The sequence below is a fragment of the Phalacrocorax aristotelis genome, chromosome 19 (genome assembly GCF_949628215.1).
Source record: "Phalacrocorax aristotelis chromosome 19, bGulAri2.1, whole genome shotgun sequence".
Classification (NCBI taxonomy): domain Eukaryota; kingdom Metazoa; phylum Chordata; class Aves; order Suliformes; family Phalacrocoracidae; genus Phalacrocorax; species Phalacrocorax aristotelis.
Genome location: NC_134294.1, coordinates 6404512 through 6423873, shown reverse-complemented (window position 1 = coordinate 6423873; position 19362 = coordinate 6404512). Strand labels below are relative to the sequence as shown.

The 19362-nt window shown below is 46.9% G+C and overlaps 1 protein-coding gene across 3 annotated transcripts in view; it reads left to right on the top strand.

The window, feature by feature from the left end:
• Positions 1-19362, top strand: part of ACAP3 (ArfGAP with coiled-coil, ankyrin repeat and PH domains 3) — a 106724-nt gene that overhangs the window by 74613 nt on the left and 12749 nt on the right. The window contains exons 10-19 of one of the 3 annotated variants that reach the window (XM_075113837.1): positions 8218-8330; positions 12590-12641; positions 13109-13209; positions 13648-13759; positions 14338-14546; positions 14829-14898; positions 15033-15127; positions 15669-15883; positions 16495-16599; positions 17017-17118. In XM_075113837.1, the coding sequence (XP_074969938.1) occupies positions 8218-8330; positions 12590-12641; positions 13109-13209; positions 13648-13759; positions 14338-14546; positions 14829-14898; positions 15033-15127; positions 15669-15883; positions 16495-16599; positions 17017-17118 (1174 nt within the window). Of the gene's footprint in view, positions 1-8217; positions 8331-12589; positions 12642-13108; positions 13210-13647; positions 13760-14337; positions 14547-14828; positions 14899-15032; positions 15128-15668; positions 15884-16494; positions 16601-17016; positions 17119-19362 lie in introns of all 3 variants that reach the window. The other 2 variants (XM_075113839.1, XM_075113838.1) reach the window with 2 other exon arrangements.

Here is a 19362-nt window from a genome sequence, read left to right as displayed (position 1 = left end):
CATGGATTGCTGACCTGCCCCTGCAGACCCTCCTGCAGGTGAGTACCCACATGTATTTCCTTCTTCTGGCATCTCCCTTGCTCAGAATTACCACTCTGCTGCTCTGGCTATTTGCTAAGTCCTGCCTTTGAAAGCAAAACAATGAAACCTTGCCATAGCATTAGTGCTGTAACCTGAACACTGGAGATGTGATTTTAAAGCCATTTCAAGTGAGTTTGGTTCCATCCTCATCAAAGTTGTTTTCAGTCCTGTGCTAAAATAAGATTTCAGTTCCCTCTGCTCTGTGTGGTGGTCAGTCTTGACTCAGAGTTCAGTACTGCAGCGGCAGCAGTACTTGGCTGGCGCTTAATGCATGTTTGGTGCCTAGGAGCCTTTGAGGACCATGGCTCCTGTGGGAGGTGAATTGGCTGCACAGGCTCATAACAGAGGGTGTTGGCGGACTTTCAACATGCACAAACACACACACACACTCTCTCCTTCTCATGCTCTATGGGCACAGTAAGAGGGGATTTCAGAGAACCCTGAGAAATCGCTGTTCACGAACCAAGCCCTGACTAGGAATCACTGAGGAGTCCCTATCTGGCAGGCACTTTGTGTGGATCGATGCTTCTCAACAGGAGGAATCTAAGTGGCTGTTGTTGTCTTTCTAATGCTCTCTCTCAGAAGTCATAACCCATGAAATGGAAACATAACCAGATTTGAAAGCTAATGACAGCATTCCCTGTGAACCGGCCTGTGCAAATGCTCCCTTTGGTTAAGTGTTCTGAGGGAGGGGTGAATCCATTTGTGAACTCTCCGTTCCCCTGAGACTGCTGGAGTGATGACTTCATTCGAGGGAACATGAAAAATCTCTCTAGCACAGTGCATTTCAGTTAAATCTCTACGTGGCTTTGCTGACTGGACTAGCAGGGAATGAAGCAGAGGTCAGGTTCCAAGAGGCAGAACGAGCAATTACTCTTCATCAGGATACATACGCACAGAGCTGTGGCCTTCTGTGTGCATAAGCATCTAAGAGCTCTGTACATCCCTACTGCAATTTAGGATTTAAAGCTTCGTGCCTGGAAATGTTATAAGGCTGCTTGTCAGCTACTCTGAGTCACTGTTGCTCCTCCCTTTGCAATGGGGCTTGGCACTCTGCATCTGGTGAGCATCTTGCTGTCTCCAGAGGGAGCAGAGCACGTATTCGAATATATGTCTTCATGCTGAGCCTGGAATACCCTCTGGTCTCCTGAAAAATTGGGAGATTTAGTTGCACTTAATTAGAGAGGAGTGGCAGAAGCATCCTTTTTTTTCCTCAGTACAGTGTCTTCCCAAACAGCCTGCTAAGGCATGACAGAAAGGGAAGGAATCTGGTTTAAATAATGTATTTTGAAGTGTTCTTGGGGTGGGGGAGCTCTACAGATTCTGAAGATAGGGCCTTGCTCATTGAATTGTCTTTGGGCATCTTTGGGAGGCATGGAGGGCACCCTTCTAAGAGCTGAGCTCATAAGAAAGTGGTCTGTGGCATTTTGTTTCATTCTTGTTTTTAATTCAAATAAATCTGTTAGGAGAGAAGAACTCAGCACAAATCTTGACTATTTTCTTGGATGCTGGAATTCAGGTGCCTTTTTCCTACACCACCCTTTCCCCCTCTTCCCTCACAGAACATGTGCCACCTTCGGGGCAGATTCCTAGGGCAGCCATCATTTCAAGCTGTCATTGTAACTGCTGCCCTCTCTGCCTTCCCAGCTCCAAAACCTTTAAGAGCTCCGTTTGCAGCCTCAGCCTTCATATGAAAATAATGCTCATTTGTACAAAAAGGGCTCCAATAAAATCAGCAAGAGGAAAGGAAGAGTCTCAATTTTTATGGCTATAATAAATATTTGAGTTATCCTCCTGTTGTGCAAAGAGAGAGGAGAGCGCGAAGGCTGGGGGTGCCTTTCCTCTGACTGTGTGCGGGATGCATGTGTGCAGGGACACGGCATGGAACCCGTTCCTGCAAAGGCTGAGGAGATCGTCTTGTGGCTTCCCCCGTTTCTCTTGTGCGTTGAGCTAAACTGTCTTAAGCCATGCATGTAATGAGTTTGTACGTTTTTATGTTGGCTCAGTTGCTTCAGATGGGTGCACAGAGGCACACAGGTCCTGGTGTAGGTCAGACCACTGAGGAGAAAAATTTTGGAAAACTTAGCACTGGAACACACAGGCCGAGGAAATTTTTCCGGTGGGAAATGAGGAGAGAAACGGTAACATTTAAACCAGCCCTCCCTCGCAGATCCTGACCTCCCCAAATCATTCCACTGCACCAAAACTGACAGGCCGGGCTCTGAAAGTGGGAGAATACAGGGCTATGTGAAAGCTCCTCTGCAGCCTCACACCCATTCCCCGGCCCATTGTGCTTCTGTTGCCTGTTCGCACGGGAAGGGAGGATGGAGGCCAAGGCAGAGCTCTCCGCCTCATTTCGTCCAGCTGGTAGATAACAAACTAGGGGCCAGGTGGCACGTCGACACCCTGATTTCTGTGGCTGCAGTGGAGCAGGGGTGGAATTACTGGCCAAAGGGTGGCTCTGCTCCAGGAAGCTGGGGGAAGCGCACCCTGCTAAAGGCAGACAAGCCTGGCTCTGTTAAGGTCAGGGAGGCATTCGGTGAGCATCTTCCTGTCAACTTTGCTGTATGTTGCCTGGCTTCTCCCACTCCCTTCTGTGCCTCAGTGACAGCTGTATGATAATTAGCCCTTGCTCTAAGCTGATTGACTGTGAATAGGAGGCAGGAGGAGGGGGTAAGCAGGTGGTCCCCAGAGGCCAGCAGACTTCCTTTGCCTAGTGCTCCTTGCTTTGACAGGAGCCAAAGGCAGAGCTTATAGCTCCCCAAAAAGGAGTAGGAGGGGTAAAGAAGGGGCTGAAAAAGAAATCCCTCCTTCCCTGCCAGCCCACGGTGCTTAGCAGAGATGCTATTCTAGAGAGCAAACAGAGGGAGAGGACACGCAGAGCTGCTCCCTGCTATCTAGGCAAGAGCAGCAAAACCTCCCTTGCAGCTGGCGTCATGAAGATTTTCGGCAGGCTCGAATACCTCCTGGTAAGGAGATTCTTGCAGGGTTGGTTTGATTTGGGGAGAAAGTTTAGAAGCCACTTTTCCCTGGGGGAGCAAGGATTGTGCTCGTAGGACCTTGCTTGCTGCTGTGACCAAAAAGCTGCTTTACTGCAGGAGAGCAAATGCGTTTGGTTCTGTTTCTGGGATGGAAAAGCTCTGAGGCAGGGCACAGATCTCCGTGCATCATCTGCTGGCGAGCTGCAGAGCAGGAAGATCATTTGGCATTAGGAAATTTAAGAAACAAAAGGTCTGTAAATGGGATTTGGCCAGAATGAAAGCAAGCCGTCTGTGCAGAATGGGAATGTAGGTGGGGGAGCCCTCCTCCGAATTCCATCTGCCTCTGAGGGTCTTGGATCGCACACAGTGTATACACAGAGGTAAAAATAGCCAGATAGAGAAAAAGTTGAAATGTATTTAGTCACCAGAAGAGAACAGGTTGTGCATGCAGCAGTGTTCGTGTGAAAGGGCTTTAGGGAATGTGAATATTCCTCTGAATAATGTTCCCTTTGGAATCGAATAGCCAAATGAGTCACATACAGCTTTTAACTCACCTCCAGGAGAAGTTCTTTTCAATGCATGGATGTATACATAATGTTGTTAGAGTGCACATAATATTCTTGTTAAATACTGAGCATCATTAGTTACTTAAGTAAAGCGGGCACTTTTGGATTAAGTCTTTGTCTTCTATGGGGGAAAGCGTGTATTGCATGTGTTGTCGCTCATCCTAAATGGTATTGATTGAAAGTAAAACACATGGAGGTTTAGCAGTAAGATATGTTTCTGTGAAGATCAAAAAACACTTGGACTGAAATGATGATCCATGGGTCATGATTGCCTAGTGTTGACAGTGTTTTCTATCAGTAGAAATTAAAGCATTGTACAGAAAAGGACAGTATTGTTATTTCTGCATTGAATTGACACACCGAGGGAGTAATGCTGTGGCTTTTCAGGGAGGGCCATTGCCATAGTGATGGTATTTTAAAGAATTTTAAGGAAGTCTTGGTATTTTAGAGAAAGGTTCTATCTGTTCTCAGCCAGGTGTTGTGCTTTTTGGGATAGGAATGAACCCATAAACAAGACTTTCCTACTTCAGTGGGTACACTCTTAGGCAGGGCTCCTTACTTAGAAGACTCGCCCCCCCGCCTCAAGTATTCCAGGCTTATGAGGGGCATCTTCACTGTTCATATTAAATCTGTTCACTGAAGCTGGAGGTTTATTTAATTTCATCAGCCATTTGCTCTGCATGAAAAGCTGGCTTCACAGGAGCAATTGGAAGAGCTTGCCTGGCCTCTGCAGTGCAAGCGGCCTCTGCAGTGCAAGCAGCCTCTGTGCATGCTGCGTGGAGATGGGCAAGGGAGTTCTTAACTGAGCGGGCCGTGAGGCAGCCTTCAAATAGGGTTTTTTCTTATTGTTTTTGTTTTTTCTTCTTTCTTTTTTTCTTCTTTCACAGGTCTGTTTGTGCTTGCTCTGGGTTTTTGCTTTCCATTTGCTGGATTGAAAGTGTCTGCATTAATATTCTTTTTCACATCCCTATGGATGTGACTCTTGGAATGTTACTTCATTGTTGCTTCAGCAGCATTCAGTGTGCTGCCATGGAAACCATTGTGATGTCATTTCTAAAAGCATATCAGTTCCCAGGCAGCCTTGTGTGTAAACTCAGAGTGACAGGACTGAGAAGGGGAGGAGACAAGATTGGTGTGATTTACTGGAAGTCAGGGATGGAAAGGGAAGCAGATGATGGCAGAGATCTCGTTTCTTATTTTGGAAGATATCCGATTTATTTTACCACTGTGTGATCCAGCGTGTGACTGCTGTTGCTAATCAGGATTGCATATGCAGTTGTAGCCAAAGCCATTCAGATTCCAGTCCTAGGAAGCCTTTTCTGTGTCAAGCATTTTCCTATTACAGAGACAATGAAGTGCTAAATGCAGACTTAATAAATCAGTCCAAACTCACATAGTGCAGACTTGCCTACTCTGTGTACCTCGCAATGGTGGGAAGAACTGGGTAAAAGGTAGTTTACTAAAATCATGCATTAAAATCTCATATATAGCAGCAAGTAGAAAAAGAGGGGGGAAAGAGAAAGCATACGTGTGCACTCCCTCATCCTGCTTTGTGAAGGCTAAGACTTGAATCAATAAAGTTACTGTGAATGTTGCAGAGTGGGTGACACATTTCTTCTCCACCAGCACCTCCCAGACATCGTGACTTGGCTTACAAGGTTGGAAGGCTTTCGTTTCCTAGTTCTGTGTGGAACATCCCTTGTAAGAGTTAGAGAGACTCACTGGTGGCAGAGTTGATGTGCTTGGCAGCAGCTGTGTCCATCAGCCAGGACCCTTGGACTTTATTTCCCAGAACCAACAGGATCAAAATCTTTTTGTGTGAACAACTAGAACAAACACGGGGACACGTTAAGGGCAGGTCTGCCAGTTAAGGGGATCCACTGTCACACATCTGTGTGTATCCAGCTGTGGCCACACAGTACCATGATGTTTCAACACCATTGGCAAGATGATTTCCTCAGACAGCTTCTAAGCTAGCTTTGACCTGGAATCAGGGTTCAACAGAGCTTCTTGTAACTCACTCTCAAGAAATTTGTCCTCTCTTTTTCAATGGCTGTGGTTAGAAAGTTCCCTTTGTGGGCTACAGCAAGACGATGTGCCTAGGATTCTGTTGTCCAAGCCAATAGTTTGAGCTCGCTCTAGTGTGCCAGAAGTTGCACAATTGCACTTGCCATGATTTTGCCTTTCAGCTACTGGAGCCATTTCTGTATATCTCCCTTCTGGCCTTTGCCTGGCAGTGAAAGGAATAATGATCCTGGTCACGGGGTAACTTCTGGATTTTTTTTTTTCATTTTTTTCACCCTCACCTTTCCCTTACCTCATTTGTCTCTCAACACTCAATAACTTTGTAGCAAAGACTTCAGGTGCTTCCAAGCAGAGTGCAGTGGAAGGGAGCAAAGTGCCCGTGAGGATCACCCGGCCGCACGCCCCAGGGATAAGAGGCAGACCGAGACTGGTCCTTATCGCTCGGATCTCTCCCTTGATTCGTACCTACTTTACAAATCCAGCTTACAGCTCTGGGCGACGTATTCTGCCCCCAACTGCTCTGCAGTTGTTCTGCTGATAGCAGTAGAGTTGCTCAGGAATTACACCAGCAGAAATCTAAGCAGAATTTGGCCTGGGGATGTTTCCTAACCGAGGAGAGAACAAGGAGGGGAAGTGTCTTCGAAGTAATGCAAACACAAGCCAGTCTTCCCAGCAATGAGTTTCTATGTTTGGACATCATCCAGATGGCTCTCTCTCGTCTTAGCTGTACATGTGCTTGGTGCTTTTGTGCCTGTTTTTCTCTTTATAAAACTGGGCTTGGTGCAGGTTAGAGTTCTTTCAAAGGCAGGGAGTAACTCCATGCGCCTTCAGCTGTTCTGCTTTAGCCATTCAGTTTGGAGAGAGGTGTGATACAATACAGACTCAATGAGGTTAAGTTCACACCTGGCTTGACTCCACTGGTTTTTAGTGGATTTACTCTAGTGACGCATATGGCCCATCTGTTTCTCCTGCACCCATCAGCAATATATCCTTCTTAGCATCACACTGCTTGGTTATATAAGGACAGCTGAAGAAGTCAGGTGATTATATTTAGACCCTTATTTTTACCTTTTCCACAAAGTGAGGCACAGCTAAGTGATCATTTTTAAGATGTGCCTGGAAGGGTTTTGCCCTACGCTCGCTGTGCACTTTTCCACAAGGTCCAGATTTTTGGATGTTTGCATTATTTATCATACAAATACTGCAGATCCTCATCAAGTTTATAGAATTGCCACTTTGGAGCAGCTCTACAAAAATCACACATTCAAATATCTACAAGTTAGAGGAAGATTCCCTCTGGCCTTTGTTTGCAATATGTACATGAAAGGCATCTACAGAAGAGGACCCCCATGGGATTCACCCTCTTACAGCAGGAAAATTTGGGGCTGAGCAGACCTCTCTTAATTGGGTGCCTTACAGCAGTTTCCAGTGTCTAATTGGGCATCATGCTGTCTTTCCAAGGAATGACTTAGTCCTGTCCCATTATCTCTCCTCCCCCTGTATCAGTATTACTCTTATTATGACACCTCCCAGGCAAGCTTGCATCCCTGAACATGAAAATAACTCATCTTAATGAGAGTGAAGTGCATGTTGCCTAGCAACACAGCATCGCAAGGGTCTTCATGTGCTGAGCTAGGAAAGGCACTTAACTTAATGGGGCTGTTGTCACTGCACTGTTGTCTTTGAACCAAGTAGTACAGGGGGAAATATTTGCGCTTACGAGAGGGAGATGTGGGTAGAATGCATAATTAGAGTGGAATCGGTGTGCAAAGAGACAATGTGCCTTGGTTCCCCGGGTTAGAGGGGAGAGGCCTTTAGGTTTCATGACCTAGTTTCTCTTGGGAAGGAGGCAGACCATTGCCCAGGGGGAAGGATCCCATCTTCTGTGAGAGCAGCTGCTATTCTCTCTGCTCTGTGTCTTGCTCACCAGCTGTCAGAATCCATGAGATCTATCTGATGAATCAGTGCCAAACCTGACAAATCAGCTTTGACTGGTTGCATAGCATAGAGAGTTGAATGAGCGCAGATTGGAGATGGCATGTGATGATAGCTAATGAAAAAGGAATTGATAAATCTTCCCCTCTAGAAATCATCATGCCTGTTTTCCTTGTGTGAAAAGGCTAGGGTTTGTTCTGTTCCTAGCCCCTTGCAGAGCAGAGAGGTGGCAGCAGCACTACTAACTCACTTGGCCAGTGCAAAGCACCCCTATTGCTTTATTTCCCATTGCAGACTGCCCCAAATATTGGGATTTTTTTTAGCCCTCACAATGATAAGCTACCTGCCTTTCTCCTTTTAAACTCCCAGAGGAGGGAAATACAGCATGTATAGTGCTTTCCTGCAAACAATAGGGACAGATAAGCTTACTGGAATGAGGATAATTCATGACTGCTATTCATGGCTGCAGACCACTAAGGCATAGGGGATATGCTGTGACAGACAGCTCTGCCTGAACCTTAGGGGTTTGACATAGGTGTTTTTCTCCTCTTGATGTTTTGATTAGGCTCATCCCCATCTTGGTCCTAGACAGTGCAGTCATGTTAGTCTCGGTTTCTTTCTATTTGCAGGATTTCTCCTATGATGACTCGAAGGTGGAGTTTAATGTTGATGCCCCTAATGGAGTGGTGATGGAAGGCTACCTCTTCAAGAGAGCTAGCAATGCTTTCAAAACATGGAATCGGTGAGTCATAACTCATATTCCATTTGATATTTGGGCTAGGACTCTGAACACAGGTAATACTGCCTGCACAGGAACACACTTGGCTTTTAGTGAGATCTTAACAACTGTTAGCATCACTGGGAGGATTCTGAGTGAAGTAGTTAAAAGCTAAACAGCTAAAATAGTTAAAATGACGTTGGTTTGATAGTTTCTGCATACAGAGACTTCTGTTTTAGGAGCACTTTGCATGCAGGCTGAGGGGGGTGATCCTTAACTCTCTGCTCAGCACTGGTGAGGCCACACCTGGAGTACTGTGTCCAGTTCTGGGCTCCCCAGCACAAGAAAGATATGGACTTGCTGGAGGGGTCCAGTGAAGGGCCATGAAGATGATTAAGAGCCTGGAACATCTCTCATATGAGGAAAGGCTGAGAGAGCTGGAACTCTTCAGCCTGGAGAAGAGAAGGCTTGGAGGAGGTGATCTTATCAACATGTACAAATTCCTGATGGGAGGGAATGAAGAAGAGGGAGCCAGACTTCTCAGCAGTGCCTAGTGACCAGACAGGAGGCAATGGGCAGGTATTAAAACTGTGAAATTTCATCAGAAGACAAGAAACCGCTTTTTTACTGTGAGGATGGTCAGGCAGTAGAGCAGATTGCCCAGAGAGATTGTGAAATCTCCATCTGCGGAGATATTCAAAATCTCTCTGGGCACAGTTCTGGGCATCCTGCTCCAGCTGGCCCTGCTTGAGCAGGAGGGTTGGACTAGGTGATCTGATCAGGTCCCTTTCAACCGAAGTGACTCTGTGATTCTGCTCGGAACCTGTCGGCTGCAAGATCAGAGCCTGAAGGCATGTTATAGCATAACTGCACCTGAGTAAGTCCTCCCAAGAGAAGCAGTGTCTCGAGAGATTAATGTACCCTTATCAGCGCAGTAACCTGGCTACATGGTGCCAAGTCAGCTCAGAGCAAAAGAGGAGTAAGCATCTGCTTCCTTGCAATGGTGGTTTAAGACCACATAAATTTTCTACCAACACCTTATAACTCATGTGCTGAGCTTGCAAAGCCACTTGTTTTGCAGGTCTTTGATATCGGTGTGTTGGAGACATGTACATTAATCAGTAAAAAAGAGCTAGGTGCTGTGTAGTTTACATAAGTGATGATTATTTTCCTGTTCAAAACCAAGTGTGCTTCTTTCTGTGAAGATACATATTTCTCTTACGCTGCATCGTGGAATGAGCCAGCTCATCTTTTGCTGCATCTTAGTAAATGCCAGGAGAAAAACCAGAGCGCCTTCCACAATGGAAGAATGACCAGGTTCCGTGCAGGGAAGACAGGGCACAATGCAGCTCGAGTCTTGCCCTAGGAAACCTGTAAATTTATAACAATTAAGAGAGATACCCTAACACAGCAGGACATGCCATGAGTATCAAACCTGTCTATTTTGGGGCGGGGGGAGGTATGTGAGAGTGGAAATATCAACTGTGCTGCTGGGAGCTGAGAAATGGCTTTCTGTGCACTGACCCTGCTCTTAATTTATAAATATTTCATCTGGTAAGTCACTGGGAATGCCAGGCTCAAATGCCTCCTGCACGAGGCAGGAGTATCTGCAGCTGCCAGAGACCTTGGGAAAGTGGAAGCAAAGGTTTCATGTTCTCGCCTTGCTCGATTATTTGTGTGTTTAGTTTCCCTTGAGATAGTTGATGGGTTTCATACATCGTTGTGTAAAAGGATTGAAACCCTTCCAGTGAGTTTCTAATGCATGAGATCAATGCCTTTTTGACCTACATTTCCTCCTCTCACATAACAGGGAAATGATACAATATTAAGAGATCTTTTACATGGCTATGGGATATGTTCAAAGAATACACCACAGCAAGGCTGAAATGTGCTGCTGTTAGACTTTGGAATAAATAAACACTAAATGGTTCAGTGAACAGTTTGTGGTATGCACAGAAACTGCCTGTATTTGCATGGAAAAAAGACTTGAAATTATTAGAGATCTCTGAATTGGTTAGAAAAGTGATTCCTTCTCTCTGAAGCTTCCCCTAGTATGAAGGAGATTCCAGTCAAATGTAGTATAATTTTGTTGCCCCTCAGGCTCTCTGGTCCCCTGACAGCTAAGAACTAAGCTTCCCCTTGCAGGAACCACAAAACACAACAGCAGCTACAACACAGTGCATCATGGTGTGTGATTTCACTGCTCACAAGCTGCTGCACTGGGAAGGTACCTTGGCTGAATTTTTATCAACCTTTTAGGATTTCCTCCTTGCTGTTTCCTAAACAAAGTATAGCCTCTGCCCATAGCATGGCTGCTTTCACTGACTCCACATATTTTTGCGGAGCAGAAGGTCGTTCCAAAGTGTGTCAGGTTAATGTCACGACCTATGCTTGGCTCTTGTGATAGAGAGGAATGGTTCCAGGCAACTCCCTTCTAGCAACTCTCTTGGCTGTGAATTCAAGGGTCACTCCAAAGGACACTTCTCTGGAGGGAACGTGACCCTCTGGGACAATCTGGCTTTCCTGTTCTCTGAAGGAATGTTGGTGTCAAGGGCTCTAAGTTTTCCCTGTCCCCCAAATCACAGCCATCCCCCCTGTATCCTCCTACATCCCAGTCATACACAGCCTGTGTCCTCCCCGCAGCCATCTCTGTCTCCTCAGTCCCACTCACTCTTAGCTGTATCTACCCACATCTTAGTTATTCACAGCTCCTGTAGCCCACTTATCACCTTCTCGCTGTCACTAACTATTCACTGTCAGTGCCTCCCCCTCATGTGAGCGGGAGGGAGCAGGCAGAGAACAGCAAAATCCACGACTCGGGATATCAGGCTCGCAGCCAGCACCAGGCAAAGTGCATGCGCTGGGGCGGCGAGCAGGAGAGCACAGCTGCAAGGAGCAGGAGCAGAACCTGAGACACAAACTTTCTACTCTGCTTCATGTGACAGCAGAGCTGCTTGAGCACAGACTGCAACTGTCACAGCAGCTCAGAATGACGCAGAACCATGTCAGCTCATCAAAATGGGCTCCCACATAGATGGGATGGCCTCTAGTCACCTGTATTTTCGTATTTCTCCACAGACATGTTGAGTCCTTTTATTGTCTTTTATCTGTTTAATATTTCAGCAATTACAAAAGAAAGAGAATCCTGTCTTATCTCATTTTGCCAGAGAAACTAGTTCTTTTGCAAACAGAGTACGTAATACATGCGCTAAATAACGTCTTGTTGCAAGACTCTGATTCTTTACGCTCAGATATTCCAGTACCTTCTTCCTGAAGCTTAGTGATGGTCATGGGTTCCATTGCCCTCCATGAAGATGATCAGATTGATAAATTTTAGGTTGTATTTTGGAATGAGAATGTGTCTCGGGGGTTTGGATTTAGTACTGACAATAAGACACCAGGGAATTACCTCTGCTCTCAGCATCACGTGGGCCTTCATGTATTTTAACGGAAAGCTGCTTCCTGGTGATTTGTTGCCTCCTAAGAAGGTAGACTCCCTTCACACGCACCTGTCCGTACTCTAGCCGTAGGAAACAGGAGCTTTGGCATTGTTTGGCCTCCCATAGGCTGTAGTGGGTACGGAGAAATCAGCCTGGTGAGTAGCACAGCCTATATAAATAGCAAGATGTGCAATTCATTGGTGTTATTTTCTCCAACTCTATTTGTAAGGCTGCCAGTTAATAGGGGTTTCTGAGATGGATTTTTCTTTTTCCTACCTGGAAGTTTCTTCATGATGTCAAGGAATTCTTGGCTTGCCTTATGACAGCCTGCTTGGAGAGGCAGCAGGCACGCTGCATCTGGCATGGCACGTGCGAGTAATCCAACTTCCCCAGTAAATGTCAAGTGTGCCCACTGCGTACGTATGCAAGTATGCCCTAACCAGTGCAACGTGTCCCACGGGCACTGGATTTACCACCTGCACCAGGGCCAGTGTGCACGCATGGACGTCTGACCCAGAGTAGGCAGTGCTATGGGACTGCCCTACTCCGTTTGTTTCTTCCTGTCTTTCCTTCCTTCTTGCTGTACACGGATGTATCTAGAACACTTGCTGTCACAGCATCTCAGTGCCAGGAGTCAGGAGTCATTCCCTAAGGCCGTAAATCCTTTGTTCTCCAAGGAAGGGCACTGGGGAAGCGTGAGCTTTTCTCGTGACATTACTTTCCACCTTCTTGGAATAAAATATACTCCTTTTAAATAGAGAGAGATCCTGCTGCAGAACAAACTGCCTCTCTGTAGCTCTGCTGTTCACTCTTTCTGATGTCTGTCTGTCTGTCTTCCTGCAGGAGGTGGTTCTCCATACAGAACAGTCAGCTGGTGTACCAGAAAAAGCTAAAGGTCAGTGAGGCTACCCCAGACGACACTGGCAGATTAGCCAACTTGTCTGGTATCCTGCTTTACTGGGGACTTCTGCACCATGGTCGGGGAGTGGGCTGGATGGAGTGGGGAGGGAAATTGGATCAGAGGGACAGCAAGCCCATTCAAGCATTATTGCGCTCCAAAGTTAGACTGTACTGAGAACTAAGGGGCAGCAGATGGTGTTTGTGGTGATCTAAATATGCCTGTTCAGCCAGGGAAGTTGGTGAAGCCCCCAGTAAGCCTGCCACTTCATCTGCATGTTGTCCCATGCTTTGATTCTGTATAACCCCTTCCTATTGCCCTAGAGATATCTGGTGGTGGGCTGGCTCTGCTCTCTCCAGACTCAGCCTATGCTAACCAGCAGGGTTTGGGAAGGAGTTTCTGAGAGGCCTGATTACGACACAGATTCAGGGAGCCAACAAAGCTGCCTGTTCTCACCCTTTCAGGATGTCCTCACGGTAGTGGTGGAAGACCTGCGGCTCTGTACTGTCAAGCCGTGTGAAGACATAGAGAGGAGGTTTTGCTTTGAGGTCGTCTCACCTACCAAGTAAGTTTGGTGGCTTCCCTAGGCCATCGTGATGGTAGCTGGACTGTGCATGGAACTGCAAGAGATTAGATTTGAGCAGATGCTGCCCTGGGCTGTTAAATGTTGACTGGGAGATACCATTGTCTGTACTCCAGAGCCCCTATGAAGTTTGTCAGACATCAGCATAAGCCAGATCGAGGCCACACATACCTGATGTACCTATAGACAGTGAAACTGGCAACGGGCAGCTTTTCAAAACAGCTAGCAGACCTGCCTGGAGTTCTTGAAGAGGGAACACCTGACAGTGCAAGCTTGTAGGATTAATTTTTGCCCCTTTGCCTGTAAAATCAAGGGGCTGCCCCCATTGGAAGGTCTACGCTGAGGGTGAAGCGGAACAATTTTGACTAAAATGTGCACCCTGTCCTTTTGCTCTTCCCAACTCGTTTCCCTCTTTCACAGGAGCTGCATGCTGCAGGCTGACTCGGAGAAGCTGCGTCAGGCCTGGATTCAGGCTGTTCAGGCTAGCATTGCTTCTGCCTACCGGGAGAGTCCTGACAGCTACTATATAGAAGTGAGTGAGGGGGTGATGAAAGATCCGTAATTGTGTCTTAGAGCCCTGATAGTGGGCTTTTGGTGGCAGGTCCAGTGTGTGTGGGTGGACCATCTTGAAATACTCTTCTGCCCTCACGGAAGGGAGCTGATAGCAGTGGTTACTCAAAGGCAACAATTGTTCACCAACCACAGCCACACTTATAAAGCCGGGCTGAGATAAAGGCAAGGCTTTAAATCACTGTTGTCCTCACATCTTCACTTTCTTGCCATTACTCTTTATTGATGTTCCCCTAGGTAGTATGTTCCCTTGGGGACAGCTTGCTCTCTAGCTGGGGCAAGTGCAAGCAAGGCACCATGATAGCAAGCAGTTTGCCGGAGGATGCTCTCCGGGCTGCCCGCGCCCCCAGAGCAGGGCTGGGGTGCAGCGCCGTCTTGTGGCAATAACAGAGATTAATGAGGCTTTACCCCTTCCTTTCTTGGACTAGCCCTAGATTATTCTTCTTCAGGTAGTGCTTTCTGTCAGTGCCTCTGCTATGCAAAGCTCTGGTGCATTCCACAGTGCTTTGTAGAATCCAAGAACCCTTTTTTCCCCTGCAGAGACTGGACAGAACTGCTTCCCCATCAACTAGCAGCATTGATTCTGCTACCGACTCCCGGGACCGCAGTGTGAAAGGAGAGACCATTCTGCAGAGAGTGCAGAGCATCCCTGGGAACGACCAGTGCTGTGACTGTGGTCAGCCGGATCCTCGCTGGGCCAGCATCAACCTGGGCATTCTGCTGTGCATCGAGTGCTCTGGAATCCACAGGTACTGCATGCAGGTGCACTCTGTGCTGCCGGCCAGGGGTGGATTGCAAGCTCCTGGAAAAAAGGGTGGAGCCTGAATAACAACTGACTATAATGTTTGTACAGATTCAAAAGTAATTGCTTGCTGTGATACCTGTGCAGGTACCTCTATGTATGCATGGCTAGGTATGTCTGTATAGATAGATACATAAGGACTGGATTGATCTTGTTCATCTTATAATGCATGAGCAGCTCTGTTTTGAGGCATGTAACCATTTCGGTTTTCTTCCTTTTGGATAAATAGGAGTCTGGGTGTTCACTGCTCAAAAGTCCGATCTCTCACACTGGACTCCTGGGAGCCAGAGTTACTGAAAGTGAGTGTTGGCTTTTAATGGCAAGAGACAGACAAATGGTGGACGGGGAGGGAGTCTTACTTGGTGACAGGCTAGACTTAGAGGGAAGGTAGTTCCTCGCCTGAGGATTTCATTCATTCCCTCTTGTGTTGCAGCTGATGTGCGAGCTGGGGAACAGCACCATGAATCAGATTTATGAGGCACAGTGTGAAGAGTTGGGACTTAAGAAACCAACAGCGGGGAGCTCCAGGTGAGTCTGGGTGCACACACACTGGTCCTCTCAGCCCTGTGGAGAGCAAACCAATACCCTGAGCTCTCTGGAAAGTCAGATTAGGAGTGTGACTGGCCCTTCACTGAGGGCCCCGACTACCCCAGTTACCCCACTTACCTCATCCCACTCCCTCTGTAGCTTAGCCTGAGCTTGACTCTCAGAAAGGGCAGTGGGGCATTACCAGCCAGCAACCTGGTGAAACATGCTTAGGAACCAGGGCTCGCTGGGTTTACACCTGCTCTGAGACCTTACAAAGACAAGTAACTAAAGCGCATGGTGTTACCTAGGACTGAACATCACATTTTGCTCTCAGCTACACATTGTGCTTCTTAGTTTTCCTTTGAAATGGGAGATATTTTTAGGTTTGAGAAACTCTCCCTTCTTAATACAGGCCTCAAAGATTTTTAGGACACAAAGCCAGGTTGATAAAATGACCCAGAGCAGCTTCATCTCCTTGTGGCTGTTTGCTTTAGGCAAATGACATGACCCTGTGCACAGCTTTATGCCATTCTTCTCTTAGGCAAGACAAGGAAGCCTGGATCAAGGTGAAGTATGTGGAGAAGAAATTCCTGAAGAAGCTGCCAAATGGGGAGACTCTAACAGAGAATGAGCGGAAACCTCGGCGCTGGTGTGTGAAGAAGTGCCAGAGACACAACAGCACCACGAAAGCACCCACAGCTCGTAGAAAGTACCGCCATGAAGCAGGCAATGCATCACCAGCCATGTTGTCATCAGGTGGGAACCCCCCTTGCCCCGCTCCCCTGGCAGAGCTGTGTTGGCCTGCCCACCAGTCTTGGTAGGTGTGTGCACAGGTGCCTTGATAACATGTGTGGTCCCCCCTCTCTCCAGGACCTGCAGCCTGCCAGATATATGCAAAAATGCTGTTGCAAAAACTGTGTTGACGCCGGTCTTTATAGCCATTTCCTAAAGTTTCCCATCTGTTTAAGGAGGTTCTTGTAGCTAAAGGAGGAGATCATTACACTAGCGTGATGCAGCAACTTCTAAGCTTGCTTTGTGCATTTTCCTTTGTGTTTCAGCTTCCTGGTTTTTAAAATTTCAAATCCTTTTATTTTTACCTGCCTGGTCTGTAAGAGAGGCCATGCTCATGAAAGGTTCTGGCTGCTCAAAATGCTGTGGGGTGACCTGGTCTGCAGTGTATCCTCACCTGTGGTCAGCTCTCTGTTGTATTTTGATGGTGTACATGGGCATGAGTACGTCACCAGGCGCATCTGGGATGTGTTAGACGTGCAAGCTCAGCTGGTGTAAATGCAGCTGTAGAACTGTCTCTCATTTGTTCATTTTCATGTTATTAACTATATATTTCAAAATCTTCCTGTATAAAACAGCAGCTACGCTGGAAAGGAAGTTCCGTCGAGATTCCCTCTTCTGCCCTGATGAGCTGGACTCTCTCTTCTCCTACTTCGACACCGGTGCTGGCTCCGGCCCACGCAGTAAGTACAAAGAAAGAAAGTCTCTCTGCTCCTGGCACACTTTGCCTCCCGGCTCCTGTAGGCCATGTGCGTTGCACCAGACCTAAGGCAAGGTATCGGCCTCACTGGAGAGAGGGTAAACATTTCAGAAGAGTGATGGGGAGTCAGTTGCACAAACTCCAGCCCATTGCTCTTTTGTCACACTTATTATTTTAATATCCTATCCAGTCAGTCCCTGGTGTTTGCATTCTGGTGGATGGGATTTTTTTCCCCCCAATATCTTTTACTTCCAGACTATGCATTCCATTGGCTTTTTTTCTGGTTTTAGTTTTGCCTTTTAATTTTTTTTCCTTTTTTTAGCAAGTCTTACTGCGGACAATTTTTCTTTTTGTGTTTGTGACGATGAACTCCCCTCATATTCCGTCCACCTTCCTCTAGGTGCCAGCCACATCTCTATGCAGCATCCGCTAACAGGTGGCCCATGGAGTGGCAGTGGCATTGGTCCCGGTGGGAGCGGTACGCCGTTCCTCCTGGACGGAGGTAAGGTGACGCTCTGGCAGCTAGCAGCAAAAGAGACACCCAAATTTTATTTGTTCCAAACCAAATTTCAGAGGCAGTTATGTATTTTCTTTCAGCCAAATGATTGGCACCCATATGTTACCAGTCCCTTCAGGGAAAGACAGGCTGGCAGGCTTTCAAAAGGCAAAAAGCTTGCTAGGGTTTCCAGCAGTCAAGTTACTACGTCTTAAAGGAACAGCTGTCCCTCAGGTGAGATAAAGGAGCCAATCCTGTACGTGTGGGATCTCATGGCAAATAGGAAGTAAGGAGTGTTGACTTTGGATGCCCCACATCTGTCACGGGCTAGTTGTGTGGTCCCTTACCATACTCAGCTGAGGAGTGGTAACTTTTTAAAACTTACCTCAGTTGCTTGTTATTGTATGAACTTACAAGAAATATTTAAGGTCCTGAGTCAGCACAGCAGGAAATCACAGGCTTCCCTACAAGTACCTGTTATCTCTTGAAATCAGGGAAGATGGTGCTTTAGTGCTTGTCTGAATCAGTGCCTTAAGGGCTGTTCCAGTTTCAAGAGATTCAGCATTATTAGTCATAGGAAAAAGTACTTGGGAGATGCAGGACTTCAGAGTTGCTCGACAGCCTTATCTTGCTCCTGTGGAAGAAAATAGGAATTTTATCACTGATTCCTTGGGAAAAGACCTGGGAGTTTGACACATTAATGTTAATGTGATATGAGCCAGATCCTCCTCTTTTGCTTTCATGTAAATCTAGATAGTGCCATGTGGCCTCATTGGAGTCACTCTGTACTTGTGCTGACATAGTGGAGAGCATAGTCTCACCAAGCAGTAGGTTTCCTTTCTACAAAAAACAGCAATGATTTTTCTGACAGCAAATAAAAATATGCATGATATGTGCCACTTCAAACCTTGTTGTAGCTTCACTGTCTCCTTTGGCTGTTGAACAGTGCTGAAGGATTACTTGTGAATCGTGATTTCAGGAGCACTGATTTAGAGACTGTTCTTTAGCTGGGACCTAGCTGTAGCTGCTCTGAAGATTTCAACAAACAGCCTTTAAGGTTAAGGTGTCTTATTTGCTGTGGTTTTCAAGGCTCAGATCTTTAGTTCTTGCAGGCTGTCCTGTTACTACTCCTTGCAAAGACTACTCAGTTCATATTTTAGAAACATGTTGTCAGCTACAGCCTGGCTTGTTTTTCTTTCTAATCACAGTGGTTTGAGTGTAGGTCTTGGGGTAGATCATGGGGGCTTGACCTCCTGAGTTCGGGGAGGACAGACACTCCCAGCCCTTACAGTCATTGGGAAGTTAAAAGCAGCAAGAAGCTGAGTCCAGCCAGAGTTCCCACAGGGGCCGAGCGTCCTGCGGGACAAAGGTGATGGGCCGTCCCTGTTCCTGCAGGGGCAATTTCTGCATGTGTTTCTTCCTTTCTCTCATTTTCTTGACTACTTTTGGGTGCAAGCTGGAGAAGGTACAAAGCTGCTCTGCCACGGACACATTGTGTGTCCTTGGACAAGTTGCTTCATCTCTTCGTGACTCCATTTCTTGTATGAAGTCAGCTGTCTTGTAACATTCACCAGCTAAGCAGGGAAGGTGGGAAGCACTGTGGGGAAAGGGGTGTCTGTGAAAGTGAATGAGCCAATGGACAATGCTTTAAGGGTTTGGCCTGAGATACACTTCAGGGCATGGTTTATGAGACATGGTGTTGTTGGGTTGATGGTTGGACTTGATGGTCCTAGAGGTCTTTTCCAACCTTAATGACTCTGATATTGTTTGGCCCGGTCATGGTCAATAATCTGTCACAAGAGCAATGCCTTGGCAAGTGCCCTAGTGACAACTGAAAAGCTCTGGGGAAAGCATGGATAGAGTGGAAGCTGAGATAATTAGTGGGAAAAGCAGAGGTGTGTCTTTATTTGCTTATGACACTGCATAACCTGCTGCAAAGCTGTCTCTGCTGCTGCTCTGCTCCAGTCTACGTCACAGCGTCCCTCATGGATTGCAGCAAGGGCTGTCCTCAACAGTCCAAAGTGCCATGGCAATGTTGGAGCATCCCTGCATGAAGGGCAGCGTGGGGACATGGACACCATAAGGCTTTGCAATTTTTCCTTGGGCAGTTTTATTGAGTGGGGCTAAATGGGATAGCAGTCCCCCTCTCCCTTGCCAGCAGTGCCCGGTGCAATGTGTGTGTGACATTCTGCGCAGCCCTTTCCCCCTGTGGTCTCAGCTGTGCCTGGTACTGGAATGCCTGTGTATTAA